Source organism: Eutrema salsugineum, unplaced genomic scaffold (genome assembly GCF_000478725.1).
Source record: "Eutrema salsugineum unplaced genomic scaffold, Eutsalg1_0 scaffold_9, whole genome shotgun sequence".
Lineage (NCBI taxonomy): Eukaryota > Viridiplantae > Streptophyta > Magnoliopsida > Brassicales > Brassicaceae > Eutrema > Eutrema salsugineum.
The window spans coordinates 4,812,599-4,831,335 of NW_006256342.1; the positions used below are offsets into that span (position 1 = coordinate 4,812,599).

Sequence of the window (18,737 nt, forward strand, 5' to 3'; positions counted from 1 at the left end):
AGCGACGGGGCATAAGGTGGTGCAGTCGAGGAGGATTCGAACCGGTGAACCGGCGGGAGAGTGGGAACCGGTTAAAGAAGGATTAAGGGTGAAGCTGAGGAGTAGAAACGGCGGGAATTATTTGAGAGCCAATGGGGGAGTGCCACCTTGGAGGAACTCGGTTACGCATGATTCACCGAACCGGAGTGCTACGCAGAGTTGGGTGGTTTGGGATGTTGATGTGGTCGAGATTATGGAGCGTTCCCATGGGACCGGTTAATCAATAACAACAAAACAGTCTCAAGTTTCTCACTGATTTGCAACATCTTATTGTTAAAAAATTCTTCATGAAATTATTATGTTGATTTGATTTAAATGGAATGCGTTAGAATTTTGTGGATTTTGTTCATGGATGGAACAAAAGCGAAATGGTATTTAAAACAAACAAAATAATATTGTTGTCCAGATTTGGGGATTCTTTATTCATTCGGGTCTTGTAGAATATATTTGGCTAATGTTTGTGTCTTCTCCTTCGTTTTGTTTAAGTGGGTCGATTATATATTTTTGTTTGTAGTAAGTTTTGAACCCGCACGATTTTGTATATTTCCTTTGTGTTGTTAATGTGGTTCGGTTATATCTTTTTGTTTATAATGTGTTTTCCTCTTTTGAACTACAATTTAGCTTCTATGTAACCAAACTCCCTCTTCGTTTTAGTTGTGATTAGCAAAATTATAATCTTGAAGTTTTTAGTGAGTTTATGCAAGTTTTACTTTTAATTAGGTTATTTTAGTCTGTGTATATCCAAACGATTTTGTTTTTGCGTTTCCGTATGTGGCGCTCTAGTTATCAAATACTACTGGTTTGATACACGCTGATCCAATCATTTTTATGGTGTAGATTTTGGTTCATTTCTTTTAATCTGTTTGAGAATTTGCATAACATGCTTTTTTTTGTTGGTGTTTGTTAATAATTAAATCTCATTCCAAAATACATAAAAAGGACGGAAAAAAACCAAATTTTCACAGAAGCCCAAACAAGATAAACACAAATACAAAAAAATAAGAAGAAGACAATAACCATTTTTGTAGAGGGTAGGTAAATAATTTTGAAACATCCCAGTCGGTTTCCTTTGCATTTTCTTGGTGACCGATGCCTGACCAGCGGACCACTTAAATTCAGAACAAAACCAAAGCAATAAGGCTCAAAGCAGATCGAATATTAAAGCGGATTGCGCACAAAAACCAGTTTATCCGGCTCATGAGTCCATGACAACGTCCCTATACGTAAATAAGAGTTGTAACGTTACGTATCACAGACACGAGAAAAGTCGTCTAAAAAAGTTGGTATAAAGACTATATTATTACGATATCTTTGTCATGGGGACATGGCTTAAGAGACAAGCCTTAAAGAGAGTCCCACACTCGTCAATCTCACCTCTTGCTGTTTCTTACGGGCAATACATATATGCATATGCATATTTTTCTATAAAAAAAAAAGGAAAAAAATACATATATGCAAATACACTCGTCAATACCCCATAACTACTATATAACCTATAACACGGTGCGTTAGAATTTTCATTTTTAGAACTTTCACTATTTATTTCCGTTTCATTATAGTTTTGTTGTGCTATAATCACATTATCACACATATAACTTCGGATTTAAATCTAGATTCTTATTTTTTGAAAATCTGGATAATTATAGAACAACGATAACAATACAAACAAGTAGACTACAAGGTCCAATGTAATTTCTCTCCTACATTAAATTTCTTAAATTTTATGGTAGGAATATATATTTAAACGTCGCACATATATTGTGATAAATGTATTTCAACGTCGGACATAATTGTGATAGGAAGTTGACAAAAAAAAAAAAATGTGATAGGCTTTTTTCGGGAAAAAATTGTGATAGGATACCTTAATTGATACTCTTTTCACTCGGAACGTTAAAACAGGAAAGAAGGGAAGACACACGTAAAAGGATAAACATCGAATTATTATTATAGTTTAGAGATAATAAATACATATGAAAATAGAATATGTAGACATTAATTTTAAAATTCAGTTTCATCACTGGAATTAAAATGTATTTAAACGTCCCAGATTTCCCTTTTTTGTGTGGGTGATATGATACCTTAATTCATTACTCTTTGAGTCTTTTCACTCGGTTACAAGTTACAACGGGAATTAAGGGAAACGCACGTAAAAGGATAACAACAACATCGAATTATTATGGATATACAAATCTGCTAACGTGGAAACCCAAGTTATGTTGAAACACGTCAATTAAGCACAACTTTTACATGCATAGTGGTTAAAACCATTTGATCACATGGCTATTCATTATTCAATAGATTCAAAATTATCGGTTGTAAAAGGTCCACGTCACGGCGCACCATATTGGACTTAGTCCACTAATAAATACCATACACCAAACAACACATTTACTTCACATTCGTCTTCTTAAAAAAAAGACTTCTCAACTCTTACAAGAAAGAAACAGTAGTAATAAACATTAGCTAGTACCAGCAATGGAGTTTTTCAACAAAGCTAAAGCCGTTAGGATGCGTAACGTTCATGAGAAGTATCTGATGGCGGACGAGGACGAAGAGACGGTGACTCAAGACAGGAACGGTTCCGACAAGAGGGCTCGTTGGATCGTCGAGCCGGTTCGAGGTTCCTTCGAGGTGATCCGTTTAAAGAGTTGCTACGGTAATTACCTCACCGCTTCGAACGAGCGGTTCTTGCTCGGTGCCACGGGGCGTAAAGTGGTTCTGTCTAAACCGAGTCGGTTAGACTCGTCCGTCGAGTGGGAACCGGTAAAGGAAGGATCGAAAATGAAGCTCAAGACTAGATACGGCAACTTCCTCCGAGCCAATGGTGGACTTCCTCCGTGGCGTAACTCCGTCACTCATGACTCTCCTCATGTTTCGGAGTCGTTCTTGTGGGATGTTGATCTCGTCGAGATCTTGGTCGAAACGACCACTCCGGCGACAGCTCCGGCGACAATTCCTCCGCCACATAGGAGGAGGCCGTCTAGTCCTCCGATGTCTAGAACTTCTTCAGAAAATTCAGAGGAAGAGGTTGGTACCATAATTTAGGACTCGACATTTTATTTTTATTTTTAATAACGAGGCGGATTACAACAAATTTAGATATTTTTATTATTAGGGAGCATGGATTTTTTCAGATATTTGTTTGGTGTCCAATTATCTCTTTACTATACTCCAAATTATGAACAGTCGACAAAAAAGAAAAAATACTCCAAATTATGAACATACCCCTATGGATATTTTCAAGATTGCCGTCTTAACATTTTCTTGATTTTGTGTTGACTAGTTGACTCAGTCACCACCGAAATCTGAAGGGAAGATCATACATTACCATATCGCGGACGAAGAAGGACACGTGGAAGATGAGTCAGCCGTTGGATACGCTTTGACTTTCAAAGGAAACAGCGTGGAACAGTTGACGCAGGCGCTGAGGGAAGAGACTAGCATGGATGATGTTGTTGTCTGTACACGCAATCCTTTAAACGGCAAGCTGTTTCCTCTTCGTTTGCGGCTTCCGCCCAATAGCGGAACAATGCATGTCGTTCTGGTACCCTCAAGTTCCTCTTAAACGGCATGCTGTGTGTCTCTTGCGATAGTGGTCTTAAGTATTATAGTTCACAAGATTTGAGAGATGGTGTTGATCAAAAGGTACACGACTAGTCCTCGGTTCCATTAGATAAGAGTGTTAATTTTAGAATATATAGATGGATTATTATTGTGGGTGCTATAATCTTTCATTTTATTGTTGTACATAATATTATTTTGTAAACGAATCATTTTAAATTTAATTGTATGTGAAGTTGTGAACATTATTCACCATCAAGAATTCTTGTTGTTATTAAAGTTTTTTTTTAATCAAGTACTTAAGTGCCCAAGCATAATTGCGCAAGTCTTCACCAACTCTTCTACTAATTTGTTCCTTTTTCCTTTTGATATTACTAAATTGTTTTTTCTACTATCAACTTGAACACAACAATTAACACTTTAGTAGAAAACTTTAATAACAACAAGAAATCATCTTAACAAAATCAATGCGTACTTAATTTAAATATCAAAAATCATATTGTTTATAGTTTTTTTTTTTATATTCGAATGGTATTTTGTTAAGATGTTGCTAAAAAGGTGTAAAATATTACAAATCATTCTTTTAGTTAAAGTTTTATCTTTGAATGGGATTTTGCGTTATGATCTCATCTAGCTAAAAAGAATCGTAAATATTTGAATTTGAGACATGATTTGGTATACTAATATGCCTCAAATTAGGCTGTGTGGGGAAGAACATGAAAGAATTAACCATATAAATCATCAAGTAATAAATTTATTGCACAAGACAGGTACATGCAAATTCAACTTCCAATTCCTTTATATCACACAAATTATGTTTTATTTGATCAGATATAGTAGGAAATTACTCTTGGACAGGTACATGCAAATCCAAGTTCAAACATTTATTCATATATAGTTGCAAACAATTATTGGCGTAAGGTGATCATGAGGAGCTTTGTTTGGCATGCAAGTAAGTAAAAGCTTCATATTTTTCAAAAGAAGGATTGTGTGTATTTGTGGAGCTTCCTCTCTAACTCATCAAACTTCACTCCCACAACTCTGTCTACTTCTTTGCCTCTCTTCATGAATACAATCGCGGGCAAAGTATGAAGGTTGTACTCCATCCATACACTCTGTATTACAACCAAACAATATTTTATAACTCAAAGAAAACACGAATTCTTTTCGAGATCTTTCAAAATTATTTTCTAGTTGGACTTTTAGAAAGAAATGAGGAAAACAGATTGGATAATTATTACCATTAACACATCAATATCAATTTTCACGAACTCAACATCGGTGTACTTAGCTGCCAACTCTTCAAGCTTCGGTTCAAGGGATTTACATGGTCCACACCATTTGGCTGTGAACTGGATCACTAGCTATATATATCCACACGAGAATTGAATGTAAGATTATAATACTCTCAAAGTAAACCTAGAAAACCAAGCGCATTAAGTAATATGTTACCAGTTTGTTGGTGTCTTTGAGAGCGCTGAGGCGAGATTTCCACTGATTCCTGTTCTTGATTTCCACAATAGAGGGACTGTTGACTCTGTAAGGAGCAATCTCGGACTCGAAGCGAGGTGTCCATGGTTGCCTGGCACGGAGGTCGGTCACCGGAAATCTCTGACCTGGCGAAGAATAATTAGCACCCATTGTCTCAGTAGCTCTATTTCTATGCAGAAAGAAGCAAATAGTTTTTGAGAATTGCTCTCTTACTTTGAGTATAAGGTGAAAGGAAGAGTTGGCTTTTATAACATCAGGTTATTCTTGTTGTGGACCTAGTGGCCGTAAAAGGTCAACAAATTTCACACTAAAATTTCTATTATTGGCTTTAAGTGTTTATATGTTGTCGCTGAAAAGTATTCTATGAAGTAAGCAAAACGTTTTTGCGAACGAAACGTTAATAAATTGTTAAGCCGCAATCTAAAATCAAGTTGAAGACTCCAAATTTGTAATTGGGATTCTAAAGACGCGCGCTTACCAGTTTTGGTAATCCATTTACATTGTTCTTTACTCTATTTTGATCGCATGATCAAGTATATTGAACAATTTTAGAATTGTATAGTATGTTGAATTAGATTGTTTGTTTCGAGTCTAGGAAAAATTAAAATTTCTATCTAAACTGAGAAACTTAACTATTATGCAACCACAAAATCAAATTAAGCGTGATACTAGTCAGGAAACTTTGTGTTGTGATAAAACGACATACAGAGCTGAAGAGTCTTAGCTTTTTTTTTTTCTCTCAAGTGCAAATTTTTTTATCTTTTTTCCCAAGTGCGACTTACTATTATACTCGTAAAGGAGAAGAAAAAAGGAACCGCAGAAGTATCTGACTTTTTTTTACAGCCGTGAAATCGTGAAAAAGTAGGAATCCAAATCTCCACAATATATGATTCCCTTAATAGCCTATAAAAATGATTTTAGTTTAATTTTTTCGATTTAAAATTTAATGGTAGAAGGCTTAAAGCATACAAGTGTACATATCGAGAGTGACTATGTGAACAGTCTTACCGGAAATCAGTGTAGGTGAAATGAATGATGGAATATATTAGACGAAGTCGCAGTCACAACATAAACATAATAGATTCTTTGCTTACTTCAAATGTGTTTTGGATTTGATATGCTAGATAATAATAAATAACAATTTTTAATTGCATTTGTAATGAAACTCATGTTTTTTAAACCATCGTCTACTACATGTGGAAATAAAGGAACGTGTGATTTCACATAACCGTGGCTAAAGACTCATGTATTAGTCAAAGGAAAGCAGCTTTTACTATAAGCTAAACTTGTAAGTCTGGTTCGTTGTTGCAACTGTAATCAAACATCCTCATCTCATTGAGCTGCTCAAGAATCTTATCGCGCGTTTGAATATATTTTAGGTTTATCCAAACTTAAAGCTTCACTTGGCAAAACTTTATATCATATATATATGCCTTTCAGAATGGTCACTGATTTCAACATACACTTTGGGAGCAAATCCAAAACCAAAAAAGATTCAAGCCTAAAATGATAGCTTATTTAAGCTTTATTAGGTGTAAAGAAAGTAAGAAAGGGAAAACTTAAATGAAGAACACGAAGATATGTAAGTTTAGTTTGATATCTAACTTTGAGCTTTATTAGATGCAAAGAGCCAAAGAGATTACTCTCAAAATTACATTCATTGTTCTCATAACTAGCACCTTTCTGTGAACCTATTTCTTAGGAAACCCCAAACACATGAGTTTGTTGGCACTACTTAATTGAATGTATGAACATTACATTGGGCTTTTTCCTTATGCTTGTTGTATTGGGCTTTAATACATTTGTCCATTGCAATTTTTTGGTAAAGTAAAAATTTACTTGGTTGACTACAATTTTATTTTTGCTAGAAGAGCGATGATGAAGTACACCAATTAGATTAGTTCCATGATTTTAAAATTCGATTTATTGATTACACTCTACGAAGTATCGTGAAAAAGTGATAAGAGTAATTTATTATATAATCTAGTTCTTATCTATTATACACATACACATTGTCATAGTATTCAAACAACATCGATCATGTTCCTGTTGTTCCCAACCAGACTTACTAAAATCATTTCAGCTGTTTTTTGGAACTCATCTCAACATCAGAGAAACTCTTGTCTTCCTCGAAATCTCCAATCTGTGGACCGACCTTGTACCGGTATCCCCGAGCACAATACCAAAAATAAACCAGGTTAACCACACCCAAAACCGCAATCAGATAATAGAAGTAGTCCAATTTTCCCGCGTTGAGATTCTTGTTCAGCCAATCCGGACGGTCACGACCACCGGTGAATTTATGAACAGTCGTCACTATCAAACTGCTAAGGTAGTTCGAACCAGCGAAAGATAAAGAGAAGAGAGAATTAGCGATACTTCTCATGTGTTCCGGAAACTGACTGTTGAAGAACTCAATCTGTCCAATAATATTAAACGCTTCGCATAGTCCCATGAGAATTAGCTGCGGCGAGAGCCAAAACACCGACATTGGAGTCATCCCTGTCGGATCTCCGGCGTTGATGGAGCGTGTGCGTCTCACACGCTCCACGAGACCGGCTACAATCATAGAAAGGATCGCAAAAACGATCCCTGTCCCGATTCGTTGGAGGAGTGTGATTCCGGATTTATGGCCGGTGATCCTGCGGAGAAACGGGACTAAAACGCGGTCGTATAAGGGGAGAAAAACGCCGATGGTAAGGAGAGAGATGACGGAGAGAGAACCAGCTGGAACCTCGAAGTTTGGACCCATATGTCTATCCATTTTCAAAGCTTGAGAGACCGTGAATGTTCCTTGTTGCGACATGGCCGCTAGTGAGATAATTCCAGCCGACCAAACAGGAACTATTCGGATCAAACACTTTACTTCTTCCACTTCTTGGACGCTGCATAGCCGCCACTTGTTCGCCGGAACTCCCTCCGATGTTAGGTCACCTTCTACTATCACCGCCGCTTTGTCTAGAAACCTAATTTTTATTTCAATTGGAGTTAGATTTTAGGTTAAAATGAAGAAAGCCACAATTTAAGAATACGTCAAAACCTAAAAGAATATATATAAAGTACCTGAATTGGTTACTATGGTGTAACTTGGATAACACGCTATCTTTAACGGGTGGGTTATAGTAGGTCACAGTGCCGTCATCTTCCGCAGGGAGCTTCATTTTTCGCTTTTTCCGAGCTGCCACGACAACTTGAGCGATTCCAGAGAATATACTTCCTTCGGGTTTAACGTAGACATAAAGCTTCATCCCGGCGAAAAACATAACAACAGCACAAGCCATGAGTCCTGTAGGGACGCTAAAACCAATGATCCAGCTGACTTGGTCTTGGATGTACACAACCACGGTTTGTGTAATGAGCAGAACCACAGTGAAAGTCATGTAATACCAGTTGAAGAAACTTGCTACTCCTTTAAGACCTTCTTCAGTTCGCTGGTCAAACTGGTCAACCCCAAAAGGGATGCTACATGGTCTTATTCCTCCACTCCCTATGGAGAGGAAACCGAGACCTAACAGCAAAATTCCAAACTGGAGCTTGTTAGGACCGCCACAACTGACTGGGTCTTTGCTGTTGCATGTTGCTGGGTGGAGTTGAGGAAGCGATGCTGTGAGTGTCAATGTCACTAGTCCCTGCATATTTTTTTTAAGAAAATGATTAAACATTACTAATCAACTCATCCTTCGGTTTTCTAATCGAATCTTCATTAATTATGATGATCTATTCCTTGAAATTGAATTGAATATACTTATCCTGAAAAGGAAAACAATATTGTGGGATAGCTGAAGTTATGGGACTAAATATACAAGAAAATAATCAATTAAGCTAAGAATAGTCTTAATTAGGTTTGACTTCATATGATTGAAAGGTGATCTTACTTTAATTAGGTACTTGTAATTAAAAGCAAGCAATATGTATTGTGAATTGGATTGGAGTTGTGCGGTCAGATACAAACAAACAACTAATTAAGTTAACGATAGTCTTTATTAGGTTTGACTTCATATGATTAAAAGGTGCCATTACTTTGATTAGGTAACAGTTGGTGACAAACTGATCATGACGTAGAACCTAATAGCATTCTTTTGTTGCAACCCTAAGACAGAAAAAGTATTAGTTAATTGTATCAATCTAGGTTCCTTATGAATGTTTAAACAACTATATGAAAAAGGCAAAAAGAAGATGTAAGAGGAGTTAACACGTGATTTGCAGGGATGCGACAAATAAGATACGTCACTTTTGATCATAATTCTATAATAATGAATGAAAAAGACATTAGAAAAGACACTATCACTACATACGTTACGTTACGTCACTGTGATTGACCAAATCTACACCTCTTTCAGTTAGCTATATCATCTCAAAATTCAATTATTGGAAAATCTCATTATCCCTAATCTACATCGACCACTTGCATGTACAGTTTCTTCCTTTTCTACGCACTTTTCTTTATCCCCAAAGACAGAACTCCGTTCTATTACGGAACGTCTTTAATGGAAAATGTATTACTAATTAATAAAAGTTGTTTTCTGTGAGGTAAAAATATCTATTTTTCTCTTATAAAAACAATTTGGGTGATATATAAAGTTAGCCCAAGTTAAGTACCGACAACAATTTGTGTACTACCGAATGCTTTCGGTCTTATGATTCACATAATCGACCGACCTTATCGTCCTTGAAAACGTGGTCCCTCTATAATTTCGAGCGTTTTCGTACGATACAAAAGCAATAAATAGGTGAAATATATATTATAAAGTTTTAGTATTCTAATTTTTGTTGAATATAAGTTTGTCCTAACGTATTTACGTTATCATGTCCACGTGCGCGATGTAATTATGTGCCAAGTATCATGTATCTTCGCCACACATCGACATAAATATATAGAGTAATAATATAACTTTCTACTGAAGAGTTAGTATGTTATGACTTAATAGTGTTACTATTACTACTACTAGTAATATTTGTATGCAAGTGCGTGTGTGTATATATGTAGACACATTAGATTATTATTTCGATCAAATTAAAGAGAGGAATATTACTAAAACGTACGATGAGGGTGGCGAATGAGGCGAAAGCGATGGTCTTGAAACGGCCAACGTAAGCGTCTGAGATGAACGCGCCGACGAGGGGAGTGAGATTGGTGAAACCAGACCAGATGTTGATGACATTTGAAGCGTCGACTTGTTCTAAGTGGAACACTCTGGTTAGATACACCATGAAGTTTGACAACAACCCAATCGTTCCTAGTCTCTCCAACGTCTCATTTCCTGTTTCAACGAATTTTATTATAATAAATATACAAAATGTCAGCAAATTAACTAATTTTATATATTTTTTAAAAAGATGAAGATATATGTTACAATCTTCTTTCCGTTTCAATGATAAAGAATTCAGATGGACGAGTGTCAAACATGATAGACCGACGGTTACAACTTACAATATAATATGACTTAATTCTTCAGAAAAAACGAAATTTATATAAAAGTTAGTTAAAGAGATTATGCGTTCATTTCTTTCTTTCTTTTAATTTTTATAGCTTTCCAGAACAACAATGATAAATTTTTTAACTCTTCTTTTCTTTGTCTGTCTATTATGTGCAAGGATTTAGGCAAAACGTGATTTTGAAAGTTGAAACGTCCAACTACAAAGGATGTATATATGTTCGCTGGTTTCTAGAATTTATACAATTATGGAAACTCAAGACAGGTCAAGAATTAGGTTAACAAAAATAAATTACGTTCACTAACCCCAAAAAAAAAAGACGTACCTAAAATGAACGTGATGGCACTCCATCCTCCGGGCTTTTTCTGAACCTTCTCAGCACCCAACATAGAATCTGGCGAAATTTTCCGGTTGTATGGATCAACAGCTTCCACCTCTGGTGGTGGCGGCGAAGATTTGGAGAAACCACCGGACGATCGTGGCAAAGAAGAATCATCCTTTATATCCTTCAAAACCATCTCCAAGATTTATTAACTACACTCAGAAATAATTCTCACTTCGAATTTATGGCGGAGTTAATGTCGTGAGATTCTATATATCCTCACTTTGTTGCAATATATATAAATAAATCAAGAAAAACACATGAAATGATTGATAAATGTCGAGAGTGGGCACATCACTCGTACACTTTCTTGCTGTTGGAAGCTTTTTTGGTTGTAATGTGGAAGTGTGTGTACATATGTATATATAAGGGAGTGAGTAGATAGATATTATATGGTGGGTGTACATGATTTTGAATGACGTTCGCCACTAGTAGCCTCCACGTGAGAAGTTGGAAGCGGAAAAAGAAAGCTATTTTAGAGCTATGTTTTTATGTATTCTTTTTTTTCTTACATCGTACGTAACATTCTGAATCTACCATGTTTCATACATTTGTTACGGTACAATATAAAGTTTAAAATTATATATAATGAAAAAAAAATTACGGTAAATTATGTTCTGGAGGTTTGATGGGTACGGTATGGTCCGTATGATCCTTACGCATTTTTATGTATGTTGCCAATCATATATGGTTTGATATATATAGGGTGTGAATATCGCATCTTAATTTTACTTAAAAACAATATAATTATATCATAAATAATAGTATTAATTAAGGCATTCTTTTTTCTTAAGTTTCTAAATTTCTTAAATGAAGGTTTGATTGGATCGCCTTCAATGTTAATCAGTCGAACTTTGCTAACTTTTTGTTATCACTTTTAGTGGCAGGGGTACCGTCTCCTCCTTTTATCCACTCCTAGGCACTAAGAGTAAGACACTGAGCATCAAAATATACCATCTCGATTTATAACGTTTATTTTATTGGTCACATACTTCTTTGGCATGCAGAACCAATTAAGATTTTAACTGTGAACAAAATTATAGATACGGAAATGGTTGAATGGCAAGTCTATAGCGGTTGATCTACCCTATCCTCTTTAATTTTAGCATGTGCAAGTGAAACGGTTGAAAATAGGCTTGATTCAAAGACAAAATTTTATTTAGGAAAATGTAATAATATTTAATATAAGTATAGCCTTTACCCTTTTTTTAAAGGAATTTATCATATTATTTATACGTTTAATAAATAATGATTATTTTTTAGATTATATGGTTGTGAAAGGGTGCTTGTATGCGTACTAGATTGTAGTGGATTGAGAGGCAGCATGGCTTCTTTAAACTATCGGTAGATCCTGTTTAAAATATTAATCCAAACATCAACATTCGAAAGTTTGAAGTTAGGATGGTTTGTTGCAGTAAAAACATTGATAGACCACCAATTATTCTTACTAAAAATTTTAAAATTATAAATTACTTATATGCATTATTTTATAGGAAAGAAAACTATCGATATTTATTTTTATAAACCGTAATCTAAACTTTTCCACATATATTTATTATTTTAAGTTATATATTTATGTATTTGTATATTCAAAATTTTTAATTAACTTAAAACAATAATTTTGTATAAGTGAATAAATATATAATATATTGAATTATTCAACATGACCGTGATACATAAAATAATTATAGTTCACGAGATCGTGACATGTCATCTTTAATTTATATTATGTATGAACAAAATAAAATTTATAATATATATATATATATATTGTTTATGGGATATTCATCTTAACTTTTCAAAATTTTAATTACAAAACGTATTGGGATAAATAAACAAATGTTTGACTTCAAAAATCAAATTATAAAGATCATAATTATATGAGTCATCACTTGTAATTTTTTTTATTTCATCACGTATCATATGGGACATAATCTAATTTAATATAAAACATAAAGTTGTTATTAAAGTTATGAATTATATATTTGAAACTTTATATTAGACTAGCCAAGGATTAGACTAAACTTGTAAAACTCAAATTGAACACAAACATTAAATCGGTGAGTCGAGACAGAAGATAGAGAAACTCGAAAAGATGAGGTAGGCTTCTTTCGCCTTTTAGGCAAATGCAAGTGCCTAACACTGTCGCATGCTACGAGCCCTTACATTTCTACGCAAACCCATTTTGTCGTTTCTTTCTTTATTAAATTTTTGTTTCGACCTTTGAAGTGGGTCCATATCATTACCACCGTTCGATTTTGTGGTCAGATCATCTACACCGTTCGATAAATCTCATCAAACGCGTCTTCCATGGTCAAATGAATTGAACCGTGGCCACAAAAGGTTTGGACCGCTTTTATTTATCTGTCTCTATGATCCAAAGATTGAGCTGTGTGGTGCGGGTCGCAATCGAATAACGAAAATGTATATGGAGGTCGATAGATAACTCCAACTCTTAGAAAGCACACTTTTCTTTTAGTTTGTATTTGATATATGACCATATCTACCGACGTATTTGGTTGGATTGAAAGATCTTTGATATGATATTTTCTTGTAAAGTATACCATAATTAATAGAAAAAGCATGTTAAATGTGGGAAAATATTTTGACCCTGTGGAAGGAAACATAACAATCATTTATATTATAGGAATATTAGCGGTATGTTGTAGGAAAATATTGGCAACTTCAAATATATACTTTATCATGTTTTGTAGTAAGACTGTTAATTTGACGGATTTATTTTCTTGTTATTAGACTGATAATGATACTATACGTATGTATATAGGGTTTTGTTTATCTTAGTGTATCTATTATGCTAGTTCAAGTGATGGTAATGGTAAACCGAGGCTGTTCATTGTGACGATGTAATAGTCGATTTATAAACTTTTTCCATTTTCTGTAGTGGAGATCACAAATAATTATTATTCGACCGAGATTAATGTTTTTCCTTATCAAATTCTATCAATTAGCATGTGCGCCTACAATTTTATTATAACACTGTTTTATGAAGAATTATTGGTAGATGGAATTTTCAAAAATTTTGAAATCTTCAGATTTTACTGTATTAATCGTGATTCGTGAAAGTGTGTGTTCTTATATTGATAAGCTGCCCGAATTTTGATCTTCCAAAGAGTGCGATTAGAGTTACTGCTCAGGTATCCTTTTGGTAATTCATAATTCAGTGGTAAAATATAGATAACAAATTCATCATCAAATAGATTTGTTCGAGTTGGAAGTGGGTCCTCACAAATCCACATATAGGGTTTTATGTTTATATCTCAAAACTATATTTAAAAGAATATTTTTTTCTGCGTAGAGTGTATCTTTTCAAGTTTGTGATGAATTCAGCTAGGCCTAAGACACGTTACCAAATTGAAGATTCTGTTAACCTAAAAACGAAAATATGAAAAAATTGAGCGAAAATTCGATGAAAGGGAGGATATTCTGTATCTTTCAGGAGGCAGAGCTACAATTAGCGTAAGAGCAGTCCATGAGAAGACAGCTTCATTGACTTGTATCCTGTTTCAAGTGTGTACAAGACCATGATAAGGATCGGTGGACCACCGTATTTGCATGCCTTCCCATTTGAGCTCTAATTATTGCTATTTTTTTTTTTCAAATTACATTAAATACACTGATCCCATCATATTAATTAATTTCAATATGACATTTTCCTTCTCTTTTGAACTGTAACTCATTACATAAATTTAACGCCTTGTCAAATTTACCGGTCACTGTTTGATTTGTTCATTTTCGTGGGTCTCTTCATGCTGATATTTTACCAAAGAGCTGGCATGAGACATGTGACGACTTTTCTGAGAAATTCTTTTCTAAACTAATCGATGTTTGTAAACTGTTTCATAAAGTTAGTTGTTATACTTTCTGTTTTCATTTTCTTTGTTAATTTTATGATTTATGGAGTATTTATATCTGTCGTACTTATTAATAATTGATGAACAAAACTAGTTGTAAAACCTATAAAAACGATGTTTTTGGGGTTTGAATTGAATAATTTAATATTCCATTAAAAAAAAAAAAGTGATGAACGAAACTAGACTCAGAAACACGTGAACTGTAGTGAAGATAAACAACACACAGGGTTGATCTAACTGCCCACCAAGTTTTGAATATTCCACGATCTTTTGTTTCCATCGAAACTCCAATTATTGATGAAGTAATGATTTTCGTTTTTAGTTAATACTATATGAATCATGAAAGGACAGCTAATTAACATCACCCAAAGACAAATTGTACATGAAGCTAGTCAATGCGTTTATTTTGTTTGTTTCAGTCCATGCGTATATATATATATTTGTCTGCGAGTCCATGCGTATATTACTTTACTAGACATGTTTGAATTGAGTTTCTAAAAAAAAGAAAAAAACAAAATTTAAAAGAAAAATGACGAGAATGGTTCTCAATATATGAGAGATTTTGAGATCATGGGATACATATCTCTTTATGAGGTATTCTGATTTCTTGAAGTTGATTAAAACTGAAAATAGGTATATGAGATCTTATTAAAAAAAAAACAAGACAATGAAAATTAATGAAATATTTTTTACAACATGTTAAATATAATATCTAAAATGTAAAGTTTTGAAAAGTTTATTTTTAAAAACACCACTCTTTTCTATTTTATTCCCAAAATACCACATACAATTTAGGAAATATTTTAAAAATTTAGGAAGACTTCACAAAACAAGCTGTGGTATTTTTTGGAAATCAAAGTTTATTATTCGTACTTTAAGATATTCCTCAGTTTGTTGAATATCATGAGTCTCAGTTATACAAATGAGTGTTCTTATAATAAAAGATGTCACATGTTTCTATAACGATACCTTCGAGCACACCACAAGAAGAAGATGATATTAAGGGTGCTTAAAGCGGCAATAAAGTAATAGAAATAATCTAACTTGCCTGAGTCAATATCATCCGAGAGCCAACTCTGTCTTCCTCCACGAGCAGTCACACTATGAACAATGGTCACTATCGCACTGCTTAGATAACTAGCTAAAGACATGCCTAAGTAAAGCAAGGAGTTTCCTATGCTTCTCATGTTGATTGGAACTTGTTTGTTGAAGAACTCAGTGAGACCAACAATGGTGAAAACTTGATAAAACCCCATCAGTACTTGTTGCGGGGCTAGCCAGAAAACCGATATGTTAACACCGGTAAGGGATAAATCTCTTCTATTCCCCTCCACGATGCCCGATAAGAACATCGTCGAGATGCAGAAAAAGTTCCCAATCCCAACCTTTTGGAGTAACGAGAGGCCTCCTTCTTGCTTTGTAATGTGTTCAATCGGTCGGACCAGAACGGTTTCATAGAAGGGAAGCCATATCCCTATGGTTAATAGAGATATTACGGTTATAGAAGCAGGAGGGATTAGGTAAGAAGTACCGGGAAATCGAAGGTCCATTTTTAGTGCTTGTGAGACCGTAAAGGTTTGTTGTTGGTTCAAAGCTAAGAATCCTAGAAAGCTTGAAGCAAATATTGGAGTAATGCGTATGATAGACTTTATATCCTCTATCTGTCTCACGGTGCTGCTTCTCCACTCTTCATTTCTAGCTTCATCGTTATCCATCACTATCACAGCTTTGTTCAAGAATCTGAAACCAAAACATAGTTTGCTAACCACATTTATTTGCATATATAGATATATATACACCTAACAGTATTAGAGTTTCCGTTTTTAAGTATATTTTCAGATTTTTTTCTCAAGGTTCTTAAATAATGCTTAAGAGCACAGTTCAATATATAAATATATACATATATAATGCTTAAGAGCATTGGTTACTTATATATATTTTTCAAAAATAAGTTGACTTTAGGTATTGTCTTCTAATATTTTCTAAGAAATTAATTACTTGAAGTTAAAAAAGATGTTTTATGCCAAAATTTATATTACATTGAAACAGGTAGAGTAATAAAGTTTTACCTGAATTGATCAGTGAGAACGGGTTCATTTGATTGCGAATTTGTCTCTAGTAACGGTCGATAATAGTCGATCTCAGAAGGAGACTGTACACTACGTTTCTTATAAGCAGCCACGAGAACCTTGAAGATCCCAGAGAACACACTTCCTTGAGGCTTGAGAAAGACATAAAACCGAGTTCCCACAAAAAGAAGAAAAAGCGCAAACAAATTGAGAACGCTCGGGATTGCGAACCCAATGGCCCAACTGATGTTGTTCTGTACGTACAACACTAGAGTCATTGATACTAACTGGACGATTGTATGAGTTGTATAGTACCAGCTGAAGAAGCTTCTACTTCCTTCTCTTCCTTCTTCAGTGGAGTCATCGAATTGATCGAGACTAAAAGGAACACTGCATGAACGGATTCCTCCTGCTCCCACTGATAACAAGAAAAGTCCTGAGAGTAAAACGTATAACTGCGAATCGCTATAGGGGATACATTTTCCGGTGATATGGTCGGAAGTGCAAGGTGGTGGTCGTAGATTAGGGATCAGAGAAGTGATAGTCAACATTAACATGCCCTGTTGAAGTTTAGAACCCTTGTCACTTGTCCAAAATTCGAACATAAACAATTACAAGTGTCAGATTGTTCCAAACACCACTTCTACGCTTGTGTTTGCCGTTACATTTTTAAAATAGTTTATATAGAATATCAGATTTAAAAGTTACATAAAATAATTTTATCAAGTGTAACGCATATGTTACATGCAAAACGGAAAGCTTCTTTTGTTTACGTTTGGCATTTGCTTTTAGAACTAACAAACGAACTCTTTAAAATGCTGAAAAAGTGGTTGTTTAAAAAAAAAACAAAACTGAGGCTAAATGTAAATCGCAAACGTATTTAGACCAAAAAAATCTAATCGCAAACGCTAACCGTAAACAAATAACCGATGACATATCTCATCTCAAATCAACTCAACATCAGAAATCAAAATTAAATTTATAACAAAAATGAGAAAAATATTTACCAATAACTCGGAGATGGAACCAAATACAATGGTTCTAAATTTTCCGGTGTAAGAGTCAGAGATGAAAGCTCCAATGATCGGAGTAAAGTCGGTGAGAGCAGACCAACTGTTGATTAAAGTCGCAGCTTGGACTTGGTCCATATGATACTCTCTTACCATGTACACCATGAAATTCGACGTCAGTCCATAAGAAGCAAGCCTCTCTAGTGTCTCATTCGCTGCATTGCTTGATTTTTAGTTTACCAACCACAAAATCAGGAAACAAATTATGAAAAATCGGACAGTGATTATATAAGTACCTAATATGTAAGGCATAGCTTTCCAACCGAGAGGCTTTCTGTGTCTCGTCGTTGAATCCGAGGAAATTGTCCCCTCTTCTTCACCCATTTTTTTCTTCTCTTTCGCTTATTTTTGTTTTTTTTTCTAGTAGTTTTGGTTTTTTTTTTTTTTTTGAAGCAGGTGAGTTTATGTTGTAATAAAAGAGAAGTAAGATGAAGTCGTGTCTCGTGATTTATATATAGAACAACACAGACAAAAATGGACATAATCTCTCAACAGTTAATAGTAGAAGATATCTTGTATATACTGACAAGTGATGAAAGATAAAGTTTCCATAACTTTCCTTCCAAAATCATCTAACCAATTAAATTAAGTTAAGATATGTGTCAATCAAATATATATGATCAATAGATTAGAAGAAAAATGACACTAATTATAGGTACAAATAGGAAAAAATAAAATATTTATATCCGTTAGAAAATCTCGGCTTTTAAATATCATTGTGAAGATTGAAGAATATACATTTTATATCCCTTTATTTTTTTGTGGTTATTTTTATCCGTTGATAAAACCAGCAACTCCGATCCTCAAGGCTTGGGTG

The 18,737-nt window shown here is 34.5% G+C and overlaps 5 protein-coding genes across 5 annotated transcripts in view; 2 read left to right on the forward strand and 3 right to left on the reverse strand.

Annotated features, from left to right (window-relative positions):
- Nucleotides 1-259, forward strand: part of LOC18008157 — a 1,172-nt gene extending 913 nt beyond the window's left edge. The window contains exon 2 of the mRNA XM_006390888.2: nt 3-259. Within this exon, the coding sequence (XP_006390950.2) occupies nt 3-259 (257 nt within the window). The remainder of the gene's footprint in view (nt 1-2) is intronic.
- A 2,156-nt stretch (nt 260-2,415) lies between these two features.
- LOC18009470 lies at nt 2,416-3,862 on the forward strand. Its single transcript, XM_024158101.1, has 2 exons — nt 2,416-3,066; nt 3,323-3,862. Exons 1-2 carry the CDS (start codon nt 2,515-2,517, stop codon nt 3,602-3,604), a joined length of 834 nt encoding a protein of 277 aa, XP_024013869.1. The 5' UTR covers nt 2,416-2,514; the 3' UTR covers nt 3,605-3,862.
- Nucleotides 3,863-4,432: 570 nt separating this feature from the next.
- Nucleotides 4,433-5,301, reverse strand: LOC18008164 (thioredoxin H8). The gene is made up of 3 exons (XM_006390890.2): nt 5,053-5,301; nt 4,842-4,964; nt 4,433-4,715 (listed from the first exon to the last, which is right to left on the reverse strand). Exons 1-3 carry the CDS (start codon nt 5,239-5,241, stop codon nt 4,575-4,577), a joined length of 453 nt encoding a protein of 150 aa, XP_006390952.1. The 5' UTR covers nt 5,242-5,301; the 3' UTR covers nt 4,433-4,574.
- Nucleotides 5,302-6,992: 1,691 nt separating this feature from the next.
- On the reverse strand, nt 6,993-11,245 carry LOC18008163 (protein NRT1/ PTR FAMILY 2.13). Its single transcript, XM_006390891.2, has 4 exons — nt 10,853-11,245; nt 10,135-10,352; nt 8,155-8,720; nt 6,993-8,057 (listed from the first exon to the last, which is right to left on the reverse strand). The coding sequence occupies exons 1-4, from the start codon at nt 11,043-11,045 to the stop codon at nt 7,166-7,168; spliced, it is 1,869 nt and encodes a 622-aa protein (XP_006390953.1). The 5' UTR covers nt 11,046-11,245; the 3' UTR covers nt 6,993-7,165.
- Nucleotides 11,246-15,655: 4,410 nt separating this feature from the next.
- On the reverse strand, nt 15,656-18,292 carry LOC18008050 (putative protein NRT1/ PTR FAMILY 2.14). The gene is made up of 4 exons (XM_024155141.1): nt 18,157-18,292; nt 17,858-18,075; nt 16,851-17,410; nt 15,656-16,521 (listed from the first exon to the last, which is right to left on the reverse strand). Exons 1-4 carry the CDS (start codon nt 18,242-18,244, stop codon nt 15,729-15,731), a joined length of 1,659 nt encoding a protein of 552 aa, XP_024010909.1. The 5' UTR covers nt 18,245-18,292; the 3' UTR covers nt 15,656-15,728.
- Between the last annotated feature and the right edge of the window lie 445 nt (nt 18,293-18,737).